This window comes from Callospermophilus lateralis, chromosome 4, assembly GCF_048772815.1.
Source record: "Callospermophilus lateralis isolate mCalLat2 chromosome 4, mCalLat2.hap1, whole genome shotgun sequence".
NCBI classification, from domain to species: Eukaryota; Metazoa; Chordata; class Mammalia; order Rodentia; family Sciuridae; genus Callospermophilus; species Callospermophilus lateralis.
In genome coordinates this window covers 104,833,628-104,854,906 of record NC_135308.1, presented here as the reverse complement: position 1 = coordinate 104,854,906, position 21,279 = coordinate 104,833,628, and the positions used below count along the sequence as shown (strand labels likewise).

The 21,279-nt window shown below is 34.5% G+C and overlaps 1 protein-coding gene across 2 annotated transcripts in view; it reads left to right on the top strand.

Moving 5' to 3' along the window:
• Nell2 (neural EGFL like 2) overlaps window positions 1–21,279 on the top strand; it is a 366,697-nt gene that overhangs the window by 331,886 nt on the left and 13,532 nt on the right. For both annotated transcript variants that reach the window (XM_076852784.1, XM_076852783.1), the window contains exon 16: window positions 13,369–13,509. In XM_076852784.1, the coding sequence (XP_076708899.1) occupies window positions 13,369–13,509 (141 nt within the window). The remainder of the gene's footprint in view (window positions 1–13,368; window positions 13,510–21,279) is intronic.

The following is a 21,279-nucleotide window of genomic DNA, read 5'->3' as shown; positions in this document are numbered from 1 at the left end:
GACAACATTGATTCTGCCTGTCCAAGACCATGGGAGTTCTTTCCATCTTCTAAGGTCTTTTTCAGTTTTTTTCTTTAGTGTTCTGTAGTTTTCATTTTAGAGGTCTTCCACCTCTCTTGTTAGATTGATTTCCAAGTATCTTTTTTTTTTTTTTTTTTTGAGGCTATTGTGAATAGGGTAGTTTTCTTAATTTCTCATTCAGAGGATTCATCACTGGTCTATGGAAATGCATTTGATTTATGGGTATTGACTTTATATCATGCTATTTGCTGAATTCATTTAATATTTCCAGCAGTTTTCTGATAGAAATTTTTGTATTTTTTAAGTACAGAATCATGTCGTTGGCAAATAATTATAGTTTGAGTTCTTTTCCTATTTGTATCCCTTTAATTTCTTTCATCTGTCTAATTGCTCTGGCTACAGTTTCATGGACTGAGTTGAATAGAAGGGCATCCTTGTCTCCTTCCAGTTTTTAGTGGGAATGCTTCCAATTTTTCTAAATTTAATGATGTTGGCCTTAGGATTAGCACAGGTTGCTTTTACACTGTTGAAGTATGTTCCTACTATCCCTAGTTTTTATAGTGTTTTGAATGTGAAAGGGTGCTATATTTTGTCAAATGTTTTCTCTGCATCAATTGATATAATCATATGATTCTTATCTTTCAGTCTATTGATGTGATGGATTACATTTATTGATTTCTGTATGTTGAACCAACCTTGCATCCATGGAATGAACCCGATTTGATCATGATGCACTAATTTTTAATATGTTTTTGTATGTGATTTGCCAAAATTATATTGAGAATTTTTGCATCTATGTTCTTCAGGGATATTGATCTGAAATTTTCTATCTTTAACGTATTTCTGACTGGTTTTGGTATCAGGGTGATACAAGCCTCACAGAATGAGTTTGGAAGGGTTCCCTCCTTTTATATTTCATGGAATAATTTGAGAAGTATTGGTATTAATTCTTCTTTGTAGGTCTTGTAGAACTCAGCTGAGAATTCATCTGAACCTGGGCTTTTCTTGGTTGGTATGTTTTTGATGGCATTTTCGATTTCCTTGCTTGAAATTTATCTGTTTAAATTGTTTAGGTCCTCTTGTTCAGTTTGGGTAGGTTGTATGTCTCTAGAAATATGTTGGTGTCTTCAAGATTCTCTACTTTACTGGAGTACAAGTTTCCAAAATAGTTTCTAATTGGCTTCTGTATTTCAATAGTGTCTGTCATGATATTTTTGTTTTCATCACAAACTTTAGTGATTTGAGTTTTCTCTTTTTTCATTAGGGTAGCTAAAAGTTTGTCAATTTTATTTATTTTTTTTCAAAGAACCACCTTTTTGTTTTGTCATTTATTTCTAATTTCATTTCATTATGGGTCATATAGAATGCAGGGTAATATCTCTATTTTTTTTTTTTTTTGTATTTGCTAAGACTTGCTTTGTGGCAGAACCTATGATCTATTTTGGAGATGGATCCATGTGCTGCTGAGAAAAAAGTGTATTCGCTTGTTGATGGATGGAATATTCTATATATGTCTGTTAAGTCTAAGTTATTGTTTGTTTTATTGATTTATTTTATTGTCCTTTCCTTTAGTGTAGTTCCTCCCTTTGCAGATGTTCATTGTTGCTTTTCATTTCCTCCTCATGGAATAAATATTTTGCCAAGAATGTTTCATAGTGCAGACTTTCTTGCTGTAAATTCTTTTAACTTTTATCTATCATGGAAGGTTTTTATTTCATCATCAAATCTGAAGCTAAATTTTGCTGGATATAAGATTTTTGGTTGGCATCCATTTTCTTTCAGAGCTTGGTATATGTTGTTCCAGGGTCTCCTATAGATCTGTTGTAATTTATTATATTTGGTGACCTGTAAGCCTCTTGTATTTGATTTTCCAATTTATTCCTCATGTTTGGAAAGTTTTTTGATATTATTTTATTGAAGAGATTGTGCATTCCTTTGGTTTGAAACTCTGTGCCTTCCTCTATCCTGATAAATCTTAGATTTGGTCTTTTGATGTTATCCCATAATTCATGGGTGTTCTGTTTATGTTTCTTATCATCTTCACTGTGTAGTCAACTTTATTTTCAAGATTCTATATTTTGTCTTTATTGTCTGAGGTTTTGTTTTCCATGTGGTCTAATGTGTTTTTGATGCTTTCTATTGAAGTTTTTTTTGTTGTTGTTTATAGTTTCCTTTGTTTCAAGGATTTCTATTTACTTTTTATTTCCAGAATCTCTCTTTCTTGAAGTAATCTTTTGCCACCTATATTTGCTCTCTTATCTCTTTGGTGATGTGATCAATGTTTGCCAGTATTAGCTCTCTTATCTCTTTAACAGAGTGAAAAATTTTTGCCTGTATTTGCTCACTTAAGTCAGTCTTTAATTCACTAATCATTTTAATTATGTACATTCTGGATTCCTTCTCTGACATTTCATCTATTGCACTGTCATTGAATTCTATTATTGTAGTATCTTGTTTGGGGCACTTTCCTCTCTTCTTTTTTCATGTTGTCTATATGTCTTCCTTTCTTGCAGTGCAGATCTGAGGTATTGCAGCTTCTATCCTATAGTATTGTAATGTCCTTATAGGTTACCAATTCCTCAGCTTTAAGGGGGATATCAATGTTTATAGCACCCAGTGCAACCAATATGCAGCCATAACTTAATTAGCTTCTATTTTGACATTTACAGTTTTGTTGCTGTAAACAGAAATTATGAGTTTGGTTATCTTCTACCATATATCCAGTAGGTAGACTATGGAGTTAGACTTGGAGTTCTGTTCTGTCCTGTGGCCTCAGGCAATGGATTTGCTGTCACCACATCCTTTTCTATGAAATAGGAATAAGAATACTTAACATGGTTGTTGTGAGGGCTACAAATTGTGATCAAGAAATTTTATCTATGCATTTTTGACACCAGTCATTAATTTCCTAATTATGATCTATAAAGTAATGAAAATATTTTTTCACTAAATATGCAGTATTATCACCCAGGAAATATAGAAGATTTTATAGTTTCTCAAGTCTATTTACATATGTTGTCATATTTTATTTTTGAAAATAACTTAGGAGAAAATTGGTCTTCTTATATGAAATATTAGACAATATTTTATGCCCAAATTTAGCATAGCTCTTAAAGTAATGATTCTCAGAGGCAATTCTACTACTTGAGTACTCACACCTCCTAAATGTTATAAGCAATCCCCAGAAGCTCAACAAAAGACAGAAGGAAATGACCTTGTAATTAAAAAAAAAAAAAAGTGCTGCAGATAATCTGGAGAGCAAATAGCCCACATGTGAGTAATCAAGAGTTGATTAATTGTTTTGAGGCCTTTAAATTGCCTGCTGCTTATCAATATAATTTAACTACCAGTGCCTAGTATAGTGATATAAATAAAACAAGCACTGTTTTATGAGAAATTATGTCATTTTAATAATAAATAGTAAAAAGACTACTCACATTATCTGATTTTGCCACCATAAATAGTGTGCTCATCTTAATAAAGAGTTATATTTCCTTTTTTGTGTGTATCCAATTTAAGAGGAGGAATTTATCAGTTTTCTCTTAGTTTAAAAGGGAGATGGTGGAAATATTGATTAAAACCCATTTTAGGTATAGATGACTTTGAATACTTGAAGATTTTTTATTGTAATCATATTAGAAATAACTGTTACTATACATAAAAGAAAACTATTTATCACTCATGTGTACCATTCTATAACTGCATTTAATTTTACAGGGAAACAAGGTGTCATTTTCTATAATGACCCTTTAAATGCTGATGGCAAAAGCCATTTTTAGTTGGTTACCTCTGTAGCCACTGGTCTGTGCCAAGTCCTGTGCTGCAAAACTACAGGGAGAAAAAGAAAACAACACACTGATATAAAAAAGCTTTTTAAAAATTTAAACATTTTTTTCTTTTTTTTTTTTTTTTTACCTTTTTTTAAATCACTAGATCAAAACACGGGTGCTCTCTAGAAAAATCTTTCTTCAGTAATGCCTTCCACTTTTATTATCTAAGTTGATTTGGATGGTTAAACATCTTTTGGGATGTAGATTATCTGTGCTTTAGCACAGCATTATAAAATCATAGCTAGCTAACTTCTCTAAATACTGAAAGAGTTCTAATTGTCTTAAGGAATTAAGGAACTAGTTCCTTTCTGAGACAGACTATGTAATGAAATAATAGTTTTTCAAAATCTTTATTTTAAAGTTTTCTATATACTACTTCAACAGAATCCAAAATTTAAGGTCTTTGTAAGACTAAATAATATGATTTTATACACCTATACTAGCACTTTTTAGCACCCTTATTCAGTTTGAAAAGTAATTTGTTCAAACTTGAGTGGCAAATGAAGTAGGTAGGGTATGGCTGGAGGAGGTGGGAATCAGGGGTGTGGCTTTGGAGTATATATTTGTATCTGGCAAGTGAAGACCTCTCTCTACTGCCTGATCACCATGTGGACTGCTTCCCTCTGCCATACTCTTCTGCCATGATGTTCAGCCTCACATTGAGCCCTGAGGAATGGACCTGGCTATCTATAGACTGAAACCTCTGAAACTACAAGCCTCCAAATAAACTTTTCCTCCTCTACAGTTGTTCTGGTTGGTTCCTTTTGTTACACAAGCAAGAAAAGCTGACTAAAACAGAAATTGATTTTGAGAAGTGTGGTCATTGCTGTGACTAACCTGACCATGTGGCTCAGAAGCTTTTTGAGCTTTTTGAAACTGGTGGGAAGAATTTTGAAATGCTTATGGATGCAAGCTGGTTTGATCAATGTAAATGGAGCTTAATGACTGATTCTGGTGGAAGCTTAGAGGACCAGAATGTCAATAGGTCCATGGACAGTCAAGACAGGGCTCAAAATGGTTTAAAAGAAAAGGAGGACATTGCTGATAATTGGACTAGTGGCCATTCATGTTATATTCTGACTGAGAAGTTGTCTGCATTTTTCCCATGTCCTGAGACTTTCTATGAAGCTGATTTTAAAAGTCATGGATTTTTTAATCTGACTGAAGTAATTTCTAGGCAGCATAGATTCAGGAAGTGGCATGGGTATTGCTGGCAGCTTTTAGCTAAGTTTATTGTGATAATCAGAAGCAGAAAGATTTGAAAGCCTTGGACTTGAAAGGCTAGCATAAAACTTAAATTAATGAAGTTGTAGTTAAAGACATTACTGCCACTAAAGAAATGCTAAACACTTTGCCCAGAAACAATAGGAAAGATGGCTTGAGGGCATCTCAGAAATTGGCAAGATCTTATCCATCTAAGACTCAAGGAAGTAAAAGTAAAAATGCTCTTGATAAGAGACCAGTGGGGAATTCTTGCACAAGGGAGCCCAGGAAGATTTTTCAACATACTCCACTACCCAGACACTCAGAGCTCCTACAGCCATGGTCCCTGGAGACTTGACTGTTGCTTGAGATGGCAGCAGACCCTGGCATCAGCCACATGGTGCTAGTTCCACAGAAATGCAGGATGCTGGAGTTAAGGGATAATGGAGGCTTCCACCAGGATCTCAAAGAAGGGTGTAAAGCCAGGCAAAGTGCAGCAGGGTTGTAGTCCCTGTGGACACTCTCTGAGAAAGTTAAATGTAGAGATTTGAGGAGGAAACTGCAGTGGAGACCCTCAAGATTAAAAAATCCCAGTAACATGCGACATCATCCTAAGAAAGCTGCAGGGATTGAGCAGAGACAAGCCAACATAAAGACCACTTGGGCTTCAACCGGTAAGGCCCTGTGGCAAAACTACATAAGCTCTTTTGGAGAGGACATCATGCCATATGCCCCAGATGCCAAACACAGAACAAAAGGACTTGTTTGCCCAGATGGATTTTGGTCTTGCTTTGGTCCCAACTCTTTTTTTCTATGCCCCTAATTTTGTGAATGGAATTATTTACTGTGTACCTTTATTTATTGGATACTTGTAAATTGCTTTTAATTTTGCAGTAACTCACATTGCGAGATTGCCTCGAGCCTCAGAGAAGACTTTGAACTTCTACTTTGAGCAATCTCAGAACTGTTGAGACTAGGGGAACTTTTGGAAATGGACAAAATGTATTTTACATTATGAGACGGTTGTGAGCTTTTGGGAGCCAGAGGTGGAATCTTGTGCTTTGGATGTGAAGTGTCCCCCAAAAGCTTACATGTGAGACAATGCAAGAAGGTTCAGAGGAGAAATGATTGAGTTGTGTAGCATTGAGTTGTGTAAGCATTCAGACCTTTTGTCTCCACGTTGGACACCAATTGTGGGGTTTCATTCGCAACTAAAACACTCAGGGGTCACTCCAGGGGAACTGGGCTAACTGGACTGCACAAAATAACCACACAAGAGACACAAATACCTTTTTCTTTGGGGTCACTGTGACAGCTCCTCTGACCTTAAGGGCCCGCAGAAGGAGACAGAGCATGCACTGACCCCTTTTATTGAGGAGAAGCTATTCAAATGAGGCAAGGGGTCAGGTTTCAGGGGGCTGAGTCTATCTTCATGATGTCCACTGTCAGCAGGTTGACTGACATCTAGGTAGGCCACACCCAAGGGCACAGTTAAGAGAAGGGAACACACACAAGACACTTCCATGGAACATTCTATCCTAAACAGGGCAAGGGGTAATATTACAAAGGAACAGGTGAGCATAGTTCTACCTATGGGGCTGTAGCAAGACACACCCATGCAGGAGACACCATCCCTCAAACTCAAGAAGGGTGGGGAAAGTCTAGCAGAAAGCTGCCTGACGCCTCAGCACCCAGCTGGGAAGTGTGACTCAGTCACATGCAAGGTTGATCTCCCAAAGGGTTGTAAGAGTCTTAACCCAATCAGTGAATAAATTCTCAGATAGAGATTAACTGAGTGGTAACTGAAGCAGCAAGGTGTAGCTGGAGGAGGTGGGAATCAGGACATGGCTTGGAGTATATATTTGTATCTGGTGAAGGGAGACCTATCTCTGTGCTTCCTGATCACTATGTGAGCTGCTAATTCCCTTTGTTACACTCTTCCACCATGATGTCTTGCCTTACCTCAAGTCCCAAAGAAAGGAGCCAACTAATTAAGAATGAGATCTCTGAAACCGTGAGCCCCTAAATAAACTTTGCCTCCTCTACATTCTCTACAGTTTTGCTGATCAGGTCTTTTAGTTTCAGCAGGAAAACAGCTGACCTAAACAGTCTCCCATCAAAGAAAGTCCCAGGACTTGATGACTTACTGATGAATTCCAGCAAATATTTAAAGAAGACCCAATACCAATTCTTCTCAAACTCTTCCAAAAAATAGAAGAGGAAGAAAGACTTCCAACATTTTTATCAATCCAGCAAAAACTACACAAAGACACAATAAAAAGGGAAAACTACAAGTCAGTATTCTTGATGAACATAGATGTAAAAATCCTCAAAAATATAGCAGTAAACTGGAAAACAGTGCTTTAAAACAATAATTTTCTATAATCAATTGTGATTTATCCAAGGGATGTGAGTGTGTTTCAGCATAAGCAGATCAATAAACATGATACTTCACATTAACAGAATGAAGGACAAAACTCTTATCATTTCTATAGATATAGAAAGAACATTTGATATAATTTAACCTCCCTTTGTGATAAAAACTGAACAAATTAGATATTGAAGAAATGAACCTCAACACAATAAGCCACATAAGACAAACCCAAAATTAATATCGTACTAAATGGGGAAAATTTGAGTACTTTACCTGTAAAATCTAGATAAGGACATCTGCTGTGGCCACTTCTGTTCAACATAGTAATCACTAGAAATCTTTTGCCAGAGCATTTAGGCAATAGAAAGAAATAAACCATATCCAAATCAGAAAGGAACTTAAACTGTCTCTGTTTTGTAAGCATGTGTCTTGTATATAGAACATCCTTAAGAGTCCCCCCAAAATTATTATAACTAATGAAAGAATTTAATTAAGTTGCAGGATACAAAAATCAATTTAGGAATATAAATAGTATTATTTTATAATAACTATGTACTGAGAGATAAATAAAGCAATATCATTTACAAAAGCTATAAAAATAAAATACTTAGCAAAAATTTAATCAAGGAGCTAAGGTCCTATATATTTAGAGATCTATAAAACTTTGATGAAAGAAATTAAACCCAAATAAATGGAAGATATCCTTGATTCATAGGTCAGAAGAATATTATTAAAATGTTGATACTACCCAAAGGGATCTCCAAATACAATGCAATCCCTGTCAAATTACCAATGATATTGTTCACAGAACTAAAAAAAAAATAATAATTCTAAAATGCAACCACAAAAACCCTTTTCTTTAAGAAAAGGAGCCAAGATAGAGGCATCACACTACTTGTCTTCAAAAGGTAATTTGGTTACAAAGCTGTAGTAACCAAATCAACATAGTATTGGCATAAAAACTGACATACAGATCAAGGGAACAGAACAAAGAACCCAGAAGTAACCCATATATTTACAGCTAGCTGATTTTAAATAAAGGTGCCAAAAATACACAATGGGAAAAGGCAATCTTTTAATCAATGGTGTGGGTAAAACTGGATATCTATATACAGAAAATGAAATTAGACTCTCATCTCATGTTTCATACAAAAATAAACTCAAAATGGGTCACAGAGTTACAGGTGAGACCCCCAAAATATGAAATCACTAGAAGAAAAGTTCCATGATATCAGTCGGGTGATGGTATCTATGACTCTCTCCTAAAAAATGCAGGGAAACAGAAGCAAAACTAGATCAATGGGGTTAAATCAAACTGAAAAGCTTTGGTAAAGCAAAGAAAACAATCAATAGAGTGAAGAGTCAACCTAGCAAATGGTAGGAGATATTTTCAAACTGTACATCTGATAAGAGGTTAATATATAAGGAAATATGATATGTAAGGAACTCAAAATTTAATTCAATAGCAAAAATCTACTTGGTTTAAAAAATGAGCAAAAGACATGGGTAGACATTTCGCCAAAGAAGACATACAAATCAGTTCAGCAGTATATATCAAATTCTCATCATCACTAATCATCTAGGAATGCATACTAAAACCATGAGATACCATCTCACTCCTGTCAGAATGACTGTAATAAAAAATGCAGAAGATAACAAGTATTGGCAAGGATGTAGAAGAAAGAAGCCCTTTCTTCCCAATATGTTGAAGAGATATACGCACTCCCATGTTTATTGTGCTACTATTCATAGAATCCGTGATAGGGAATCAACCTAAAGATCCATTAATGGATGGATACATAAAAGAAATATGATATATATGCCCAATGGAGGACTATTCAGCCACAAAGAAGGGCAAACTCCTGTTGTTTATGGCATTATGGATAAACCTGGAGGATATTATGTTAAGTGAAAAAGCTAGGTTCAGAAAGACAAATATTCTTACCTGTCTCAAGAAGTTGAGAGTAGAATAGTTACAGAATCTGATGGAGAGGGAGTTGAAAAATGTTAGTTCACAACTACATATACATATTTAATTAAGTAGAAGGAATAAGTTCAAGAGATCTGTTGTACATCAAGTTAATTGTAGTTAATGGTAATCTTTGGTGTTCTTGAAAATGTTAGGAGTGAATATTAAGTGTTCTTACAGCAAAATTAATAACTAATAACTATGTGAGGTAATGCATTTATTAGTTAGCTAGATTTAACTATTCCCCAATGTATACATAATTTAAAACATCATATTTTACACAATAAATGCATAAAAGTTTATTTAATTGAAAAATAAATGAATTTGTAAAAAAAAATCATAGTCAAATGCTACTAACAACCCAGATATCCTTCAATGCATGAGTGGTTAAACAAACTGATTCATCTATGTGATAAAATAATGGTTAGCAATAATATAGTAAAACTATTGGTTGCCCTAAATACCTGTATGAATCCCCAGAGAATTATGATGAGTGTGGAAAAAGGCAATCCCAAAAGGTTACACATTGCTTGATTCCATTAATATCCCAATCTTGGGCACTTAAATTTTACAAATGGAGAACATATTAGTGATTGGCAGGTTTTAAGGAGTGTTAAGGGCAGTAGAGAAATGGGTATTACTATGAAAAAGCAGCCTGAGAAATCCTTGTGGTGAGGAGGGAGTTCAGATTCTTGACTATGTCAATGGCAATATCCTGGGAATGATTTTGTGCTGTAGTTTTTCAAGATATTACCACTGGGGGGAACTGAGTAAATGTAAATGGGATCTTTCTGTATTATTCTTAAAATCAAATGTGAATACAGAGGTATCTTGAAATAAAAAGCTAAAATAAAACAACCCCCAAAACCCAAACCAAAACAAATAAAAAAAAGTTAGCAGGACAATAAAAGTATAAGATGTGGTTACATATGTAGTTAGTTCTTCTTCCCTACCCTAAATGATAGCAAGTATATGAGCCATCACATTCATGATTTTAATAAATTGAAGCTCATTTTAGATGAATTAAACCATTTTACTGCATAAGAAATTGCTCAACAAATTCCTTTGAAATGTGAATAATTGCCTGAAATTGCATATTGATATTTTCAAAATTTCATAATTGTATAATTGTTGTCATATTCTTACACCATATATACCAGTATTTATTTTATATTGGTTCAATAGTTTCTTTGACTTTCTTTTTCACTTTTTTTTTGTTTTGTTTTTGGCTTTTGGGTTTTTGTTTTTTTTGGTACTGGGGATTGAACCCAGGGGAGCTTTACCACTGAGCCATATCCCTGTCCTTTTTATTTTTTATTTTTTGAGACAGAGTCTCACTAAATTGCTTAGGACTTCATCAAGTTGCTGAGACTGGCCTCAAACTTACAATCTTCCTGCCTCAACGTCCCTGGTTGCTGGGATACAGTTACACCACCATGTGCCTGGCTCATTTTTAAATTTAAATTTAACCTCATTATTTTACTATAAGATATCATTGATATAAAGGAAATAATTCAGAAAAATTAAATACATAGCCATGAAAATAAAATATTTGCCCACCATCACCTACATACCATACCACTAATGGCAGATATATCATATATTAGGAAATACTGTCCTAAATGATTGTAAGTTCAGATTTCATAAATTTTCTCTTCTTAATTAAAAATGCAATTTAAATGTTTGATAAACTTGAAACTGTTTCTGTTTACAACATTTTTTCTCCAATGCATAACAGGCATTCAATTAATATTGAATGTTAAATTACTGAATGAAGCATATTTGTATATTCATTCCTAAAGTACTACCTATTGATAATAATTAAAAGTGAAATAATGCTCAAGCTGTATAAGAAAATACATTATTACCAGCATATGTTTTTAACCCTAGTTCTTAACCCTGTTAAACTTTAAAGAGTATGTTTGTAGATCAAGGAAGGGTGTCAGAATGTAAATAAAGTGAGGTGGACTTAAAACAATATAGGAAAGGACCTGGTGATTGGAAAAGGAATAATGAGAGAGAAAAGAAGGAGAGAAGTAACACTTTAAATATATATGAACTGAGATGACTTTTAACTATGTTAAAGAAGAAAGAAGTGTTTAAATTGAAGGCTAAATATAAAAAGGAAAGTTGCTTCAGTGGAGAACACTGTGTTCTATTAATAGTTATTTCCAAGTGGCCAACAAGGAACTAATTTTTTTCCAGAATGATTATCAGCATTACCCTCATGGCCTTCTTCTAGAGAGACTCAATTCTAAAGCTTAAATTAACCTGTTTTCTTTTGTCCATGCACTTAAGAAATGACATAATCAATTTTCTGCATCATTTGGGTTAGAAGAAAAGACTATATAAAGCTGAAATAAACATAGCACTCTGGACCTATTTATAATCATAAGTTCATCAGTTAGCAAGGACCCTGAAGTACAAATAAGCTATTTCATAAAAAAATGATGAGGTCTTAGTACATGGAGGAAATCCCCAGTAACTGTGTGTCAGGAAGTCAATGGTTAGCTGATTTGGCCACTAACAATTATTTTGTCAGTAGGAAACACTGGCAGTAGTAACTGACTCTTGGGAAAGGAATCTAAACACATTCATAGTGTAGAAATAATACTAAAATGTTATAGTTATACAATAGGTTTTTTGGCCTATTATGCAATATTATAATCTAAGAGACTGGTTTATATGCCGTTTTATTGGAGGAACTACTAAGAAGTGAGTATTGGCTTATTTCCCTGATTGTTTTTGCTTATTTCCCTGTATATTCATTAACTTATCTCTTTCAAATTAGAGTGTCAGAAGAAATTTTAAAAGAAAAGCAAAAGAAATATGTGCTTCAATGGTGTTAGAAGAAATGCAAAGGAGTAGATTCTGCCAAATAGAAGGGACTATCTGAGGGAAAAGGACTCTAAAATACAGCTGGCCTTACCTTTTATATGGGGCACATCATCTTGCCTGGTTACTGCAGTGGGGAAAGTGGTGCAGGAAGGAGCATATAAGAAAGGCCATAAAAAAGAAAAGAAAGAAAGGCCATTCTGTCTTGGCAGATGAAACCTTCTGTCATAGCATGGAACTGTCAAATGGGAGTGGTACATGTGGATATTTTTGGCATCCACAGTCATTCAGAGTCTCAAGTCAAGCCAGTGAACTCAAGATTACATAATTTTCTTTTGCTTCATTTTTTTTATATGTTCAATATGCTGTCTCCATGGCAAGATTTTCTTGAGCGTTAATTGGCATAATATGTGTAACACATAGTAAAAAGTGATGGAAATGATATGTATTCTTCAAAATACATTGATTTATGAGTGCTGTCGCCATATATCTTGAAGGAACCTGCTGTATTAAGTCGGGATAGATTATTTTGACAGTAATAAAAGACCCTAAAAACTCAGTGACTTAAAGCAATGGAAGTTGATTTTTTTAATTTTTTTTGCTCATACTATAGTCAGTTCCAGATAGCTATGGAATGTGACCCATGTAATCCTCTCTCAGGTTGGTATTTATACCTTGTGCAAATCACTAATCAGGAAGGATTCATGTGAATCATATACAGAATTTTAAAGTCTCTACCTAGAAGTCACACATATCCTCCCTAATTAGCTTAAGGAAGTCACGTGTCCATACCTAACCTGAAAAAACTGCAAACTGCAATTCTGGAGTATGCCCAGAATATTGGAAATATTTGGTGAGAAGCTCTGATAACCATCACAAATGGTTTTCAATTTTTATAGTTGAATGACTTTTGCAAATCAGAGAAACCTTCTAGATGTTTTGCCTATTACTAATACCACTACATTGTTTCTGCACAGCTTTTAACAACCAAGAAACCTTATTGATTTTTATATTGTCTATTTCAAGGATTTACTTGCATTAAAAATTATAGTAGCCTTGTAGCAGACTATTCTAGTTTCTCTAATAGAAAAGAAACAATTGCATGAAATCCCACTTTTGTTTTCTTTGTCAAACAGATATTGATGAATGCTCTGATGGCTTTGTTCAGTGTGACAGTCGTGCTAACTGCATTAACCTGCCTGGATGGTACCACTGTGAGTGCAGAGATGGCTATCATGACAATGGACTGTTTTCACCCAGTGGGGAATCGTGTGAAGGTCAGTACAAGGATCCTTGTTTCCAAGAAGTTTTCAACCTAGTTAGAGTGGAAATTCAATCAGATTATATTCAATTATTTACAAGTAATTTTGAATTATTTTCAGTGAGTGGACAAACAACTCTGCTCTTTCATGTCCTCTATTAAGGGGCATCATATTTAGAAACCAGGCAAAACAAGCAGAGTCTAGTGAATAATTACCAGGGAAACAGCTAGTACCATAATAAGAGTTTACCTTCAGAATTCTTGGCAGAGGAATGGAAAACAAAACAAAGCTCACTGTTTTCTCCATTTGTATCTACACCTTCATAGAGCAGCAGCCTGAGAGAATAATGGGTTTAAGATGACACAGTCAATGAAAGCCTTTGAGAATCTAATTTAAAGGTACTTAGTACCTAAATGTTAAGAAGTCTTTAATCCTTGAGCCTGAAAGGGTTTTCACACAAAGGAAGTAAAACAGACTGGGATGATGGATGCCAAGGCTTCCAATATGCTTTGCCAATTGCAGCAGAAGGAGCTCTAGACCCTGAACAGAGGGTTCATCAGGATTTTCACAAAGAATGGGAATGTTGTTGCCTTTCCTGAAGCTAAAACCTGGCATTTTCAAATCATCACTTAGCTGTGGCCTGAGGGCTTTATCTTGCACTTGTGAATGTCCCAGGGTGAGTATTTCCAGCTCTGTAGACAATATCAAGAACCACAGATTGCAGTTCAGAAACAGATCAGTCATTTTTGGTCTTCCCTAATAAACTGCTTTGCATATACTCTATAGAGTTGTATTAAGATTGACTTTTTAAAAGTCATGCATAGAAATAATGAATATAACTTAGTATAAATAATGTAAATCATACAGAAGTATATAGATTAAAGCTGAAAATGCATCCTTATTTTATCTCAGTGCCCTCACCCATCCTTTTCATTTATCCTCTAGGGATAACCTGGGTTTAATTTTCTTTTCTGTGCATCTGGATGTGAATATATATATATATATAAAATCTACCTCTTTTGACTTCTATGCTTTAAATTTGTAGTAACACTCATTATCTTTTAAATATATGACCACAATCTGAAGTGGGCTGTATTAGTTATCTATTGATGCATAACAAATTACCCTAAAAGCTCAGAAGCTGAAAACAAAAAACAGTACCTTATCTTTTCTGTAGTGAGAGAAGTCTGTACTTTTTAGCTAGGTGTCTCTGGTAAAAGGTCTCTTATGAGATTGCAGTCAAGGTCAGGACTGGTCTTATTTTGAGGCTTATCTGAAAGGGCAATGGGGAGATTTATTTCCAAAATCACTCATGTGGCTATGGGTAGGCCTTGGTACCTTAACATATGAATGTCTCTGAAGGGCTGCCTTAAGACATGGGAGCTAGTCTTAGTTCCTATAGTAAGCAATGCAAGAGAGAGCAAAAGACCAAGAGAGAAGGTGCAGTCTTTTTTTAATCAATATTATACTTTAGGCCACTACTTTCATATTTGAATTGTTAGAAGCAAATCAGTGCATCCAGCACACATTCAAGGGAAGGGATTTCCCTTGAATGCATGAATACTAAGTGATAAGGATCATGGGGGGCTGTCTCAGAAGCTGTCTACCATAAGGGCTAACAGCAGTGTCCAGCATTCCTACTTCATTTCCTAGTTACTTTTCCCTCTAACTATGATCCAACCACTTCATACCTTCTTCCATTTCCTCAGACTTTGGACACTGCTTCCTTTCTCTTCATTCTCTATCACTGCCCTTTTAAACAGGGAAATCAAAAGTAGTCAAAGGGAAATTACTTCACTTTTCTATGATCCATATTAGTTTGCTCTCCTTTGTCTGCAACTGCTGCTTCCCCTCCCTCCTGTTTTATTGGATGAATTAGGATTCTCCTGTCAGAAATCAAACCCACCATTGTACCTTGCATCTTATCTTTCCTCACCTACTTGGGCATTCTGCCTTTCATATATTTATTTCCTCCTCCATTTTAATTATATCATCCTTTCCCATGGCATTATATTCTCATTAGCATACAAACAAAGCAAAAAAAAGAGTAACTTCCCTGGACATCACTTGACTCTCCAAAATTATCCCCCATTTTGTGCTCTCTTTAGAATAGAACTCTTTGAAACAGAGTTTTCATGCTTGTTATCTCTTTCTTCTTGTCCAGTGAGGCCTTAGTTCCACTGCTATAGTTATTGCTTTCCTTTCAAGATTACAAACAATTTCTTACCAAATTCACTGGTCAGATACTGTCTCTTTCCTTAATTGAAGGGGCGATGGGGAGATCTATTTCCAAAATCACTCATGTGGCTATGGTATTGACCCAATTGATCATTCCTTTCTCTCAAAACATAACTTTCTTCCCTTGGGTCGGGGAACAACACGCTCTTCTGGCTTTTTCTCACCCCATAGGAATCTTCTTTTATTCTGCAAAGGACAACATGTTCAAGTGCCCCAGGACTGGGGATTTGTCCATTTTCTCTACACATTATCAATCTCTGCATCAATCAGTCATAGCTTAAGAGGTCATCAACATATGCTTATTCAAATCTCTTCCCTAGCTGCTGATTTGTATATCTAGTGGTCTATGAGGTATCTCAACTTGAATTTCTAATGGGCAACTCAGAACTAATAGAACTAAAATATAACTCTTGATTCACTGTTTAAATTTTACAGGTCCATAAATATAGTCGCTCAGATCAATATCTGAGCGATATTATTTTCCTCATATCTCACATCTAATAACTAAAATAACTTCACTATTTCATCTTTCACAATATATTCCCAATCTGACCACTGCTTATCACCTCTACCCCTACAACCTTCATGAAAGGCACCATTCTCTTTTGTCTGGACCACTATTCCTACTAGTATCCCTACTTCCACTTCAGTGTTCTTAAAAACTTTTTTCAGAATGATCCTTCTAAAATTGAAGTCAGAGCATGTTACTCCTTTCTTCACCTTCCTAGAAACTTTCCATCTCTTAGAGGAAACCCCAAACCTTGACCATGATTTTAAGAGCCTACATGATATACATACTTGACCTTCTGACCATTTCTTCAACATACCAAACAGATTCCTTTTCATGGGCTGTTCTCTTTGTGTGAAGCATCCTTTCCCCCAATTTTGCATGATACTTCTTTCATTTAATTTACATCTGCTCTCAAATAAGCTTCTCTTAGACGTCCAGTTTCAAATGGCCTCTGACTTCTGACACTATTCTGTTACCCTCCTTTACCTTTCTTTGTGAAGGTGATGATAAATGATAAATTCTTCTACAATTATAGTATATATTTGTTTGCTTGTGTATTATCCACTTTAGATTGTGAGCTTCAGGGGTCATTGATCTTTTTTGCTTGTCAGTTACCATATTTTCAATTCTTAGAACAGTGCCTACCACATAGTAGATGATAAGTTTATTTATGTAATGATAACAATGGAGGTGGAAGTTAGATAATCTTTTAATTGGGAGTATGTTAGGCATATAACCTATGTTAGAATTATATATGAGTATGAAATATACGGGATGTACCTATACTATATTTAAAGTGGATAAATAGTAATATTCGGGATAAAACATAATTAGTGTATTCCAAGTATTCGGTCCAAAAAGTAACAAAGACAAACTAAACATTAAAACACATGATAAATGTAAGACAGTAAAGGATTCTGTAAAATACCTATACAGAAAAGTCTTTTCAAGGAAATTCCACAAATGGAAATTTTTATTTTTATAAAACTACTATTCTGGAAGATGATTCTTTATTATATACCAATAGAGTTTATTAAAATTATCAGAAATCTACTACTTGGTCAGAAGACAATATGCTATGAAAGAGTCTTTTCAAAGAAACTACCTACATTATATTAAAATAAAAGACTAAAAAACGTTTACTATAATTTTAATTATTTGTATATTTGTAATATTAGTATTTAGAAGAATTAAGCTTTAAGAATATTATTATATCTAGGAAGGTGCCATTTTTCTGTTCCTTTAAAAAAAAGCATTTCAAAGTGGACAAAGCCACAGCAGTGGACTTATAATTACTCTGAAGCATAGCATTTGTACTTGAAGATATGAGTAAATAGCTGTACTGTTTCAGTACATTTTTGGCTATAGTTGTGTGCTCTGCCACATACATGTTTATAAGCTGCATACATACAAATTGTATGCAATTTTGCTCATCCACTTATCCTAGAGATGTAGATGCTTAATCCTCAAGATGCCAGGATGCTGTTTTTCTAATCTATATCATCATTTATACTTTGCCTGAAATTTTTTGCTTGTCAGTTACCATATCTCCAGCTTCACTATGGGACACAACTCTATTTTTCTCCCCTACAAGTAGGTTTTATTTTATTTTCACATCCACATTTTCCTTTCTTTCTTTAACTTCTGGATGATCTTTGATAAAGTTCTTCAAATTTGTGATGCCAAAAATTTTTAACCCAACCAAGAAAAAGGAACACAAATGAAATGAGTCCAATTTAACGAAACAAGTAGTTACTGAATATATATGTACAGACACATTGAGGTACTTTTCCAGTCATCTGCTATATACAAATATTAAATAGAAATGGTCACTGTTTTTGGCTTGTAGAAAAGATAAAATAAGTACAATAATAACTCTCATGTAAGATAGAATATTTTGAGTTTCTGAATAAATGAGAAAATTATTTGATTTTGAGAAAAAAAATATTGGAAACAGAGCAATTGTTTCCTCTTTGGCATCAAGGGAGCTTTCTCGGGGTACCTAGCATTTGTTTTAGGAGTTTATTGAGCATAATGATATTATTGGCAATCTGAGTTGCAGAAAAAGGAGACAAGCAGAAGACTTAAGTCTAAGTGCCTTATATGAAGTTTGAGCTTGACTCTGAAGAACTATTTTTGAGAGAAGAATGATGAAAACATATCTGACCAAAATTATATTTTGATGTGGTCCTATTTTTTTGAGCTCCAGACCTATATAGCCAACTACTTATTGGACAATTCCACTTGGAGGCCTAAAGGAAAATGCATTTCAAGGTGTTCAAGATGTCCTAACCTGGGAACATGACTGCTTGCCCTGCCCCCTCTCTCCTCCCCAGCAAGGTCTCCCTCTTCTATGTATATGATCAATCAAAATTTTCAAGGTGGAAATCTACATATCATCCTGATCCTTCTGTCATTTTAATATTCCAATTCAACAAGTCACTTAATGACACTGATTGTTTCTGCATAGTCTCTTTCTATGCATTGCCACAGCTGACACTCAGTACACCAGTTTGTTTAAGAATACAAACTTGGCTCCTATCTTACTGACTGTGCTATTGGGGAAGTTATGCAATATTTCTATGACTCATTTTCCTAATTTACAAAATTAGGAATCCTTTGTACCTTCAAGTGTTGTTGTGACAATTAAATGAGTCATTATATGAAAAATACCCAGAACCCAGTAGGCAGCAACCACTATGTGAATCTGCTTTTGTTGTATGATCATCTCTTGCCTGGACTACTGAAACAGCCTACTCACTGAACTTCTAGCTTCGAATTCTAATTATTTAACAAAAGGAAGTCTAAGGACTCTTTCTAAAATGAAAATCTATTTTTTTCATTTCTCTAAATTAACATTTTACTGCCTTTATAATAAAGTTAAAATTTCTTAATATGACCTTTATCAGGGCCTGAGTGCCACTTCACCTATATGGCTGCCTGCTGCCTACTCTGCTCTCTCAGTGGACATTTATTTCACCAGTATTTCTGTTTCTCAAACACATCTTGATAGCTCAAAACTTTAGACCTTCAAACAGACTCAAAACACACTAAATCACTCTTTATCTTCTCTTTTCAATGAATAAATCTTATTTATAGTATAATTGCCAAACCTAGGGAATATATAGATAGGAGAAAGATCCAGAAGAAGCTATCAATGTATTAAGAAACAAATAAGAAAAAATTATCAAGGAAGGAAGTGAGCTGTGTCAAATGCTGCTGCTAAATCAAGCTAGAGAAAAACACTGAGACTTAACCAATGGATTTAGCAACATTATTTCTTCAATAGTCACTCACTAAATAAATTATCAATATTTGTAAAATTGGAATTTTCACATATCATTATAGTTTTTCAAAAGTAAAAGCCATTTAGATGTGAAAACTCCAGTATCACTTATCAATTTGGGAAATTTTCTGCCTTGTGAAACCCAGTTTAGATAACAAGTGTAAAAAAAAAAAAAAAGGTGAGTGCAAACTAATACAAATCCTGTTGGAGAACAGGAGGTCAGAAAATAGCTCATTGTGGTACTTCTGCCTATACATTTTTCCAGATATGAAACCACATGCCAACCCTTGTAAGCAACATTTTACTCTATTTTTTTATTATAAATGTGCTTAAGAACACATATTCTTTGTGTGCCTGGACATCTCTTCTTTGTCTTTTGCAGAAAACTCAAGGTCTCTTAGTGCCTTTTCAGGGAAAAAAAAAAACTGCATTACTTTGTCTCACAGCTTGTATTTTAAACATCAAGTAAAATGAAATGTTTGCAAAAATTCAGCCATTACCATTAGTGGGATAACATTTTTATAGTGGATATTTAAAAGGTTATGCATTAACATGTATCTGTAGAACTTGTGGTCAAAGAGGTTGAATTATTATGGTTAATGTTTTTTTCTGCTTACTATAACTTCTAACTCAAATGGAGACAAAGATCAAGTCATCAAATATACCTCATCATTCTGAGTAGACCAAATACAGAGCTAATTTATAAAATTTCATTTTCATTACAAAGAGACATTTCCTTGGGTCTGAAAAAAAATATATATATATATATAATTAATTTTTAAAAGTATGTCTACATGCTGGCTAACAGTTCTCTTTTTGTTTGTTGTCTATAGTCACAAATAGCACTATTCTCTCTGTATTAATAGCAACAGTTTCAGCCTTTGTTTTAATTTGTTGGTCTTGTTGAAATGGAAACTAATATAAATCAAGGTAAATACAGAGAAAATATATCCCATGGCTTATTTTCAGGAACAAATTTATAACAGAACTCTAATACTTAAGAATTTAAATGTGGCCAAGATATAATTTTGACTGGTCTAATTCTTAAATTAATGTTGAAATCAAATCATTTAAGAAAAATATTTACTAAATTCCATCTTTAAAATCTTCATGGAAAATCAGTGTTTGGTTCCCCTAGTTAAATCTATACATTTCATCTTCTAACCTGCTTTTCCTACCATGATTTAATTCTTTCTCTCTTGACCTTTACTTAGAGGAAACTGATGAAATGGGAAATCACTGCTTATTGCCACTCATAAAATCTCTCTGAAATATATTTTGGCTTGTGACCTTTAAATTGTGGGGTAAATAATATGAATCACATCTCCTCTTACAGACCTGATCTGTGGGTCGAGATATGTTTGCTTTTCATCTGTATGAAAATGCTCTAGCCTGTGATTGCCATGAAGCAGATGAGGTTAGGTGAAGAATGGGCAGTTGCCAATTGAGTCAGGCAGGGGATAAAGTGGTAATATGAGATGGAAAGTTAAGACAGAGTGGATTCTTTTGAAGGTGATTGTAATCGCTGATGGTCATTTGCCTTCCATGAGTGAGTAGAGGATCTAAAGACAGTGTCAGAATACCTGGTCTATAAAGAAAGAACACTTGGGCAAAACACTGGAAGGAGCTTACATTAGGGTGGTATAGCTGTGAGAATAGAATTTGAAATTGAATAAAATGCCTCAGGGGTCCTATGACATTTCTCTCCAACTAAGAAGGAATGTCTATGAGTACCAGCTTAACATTGGGG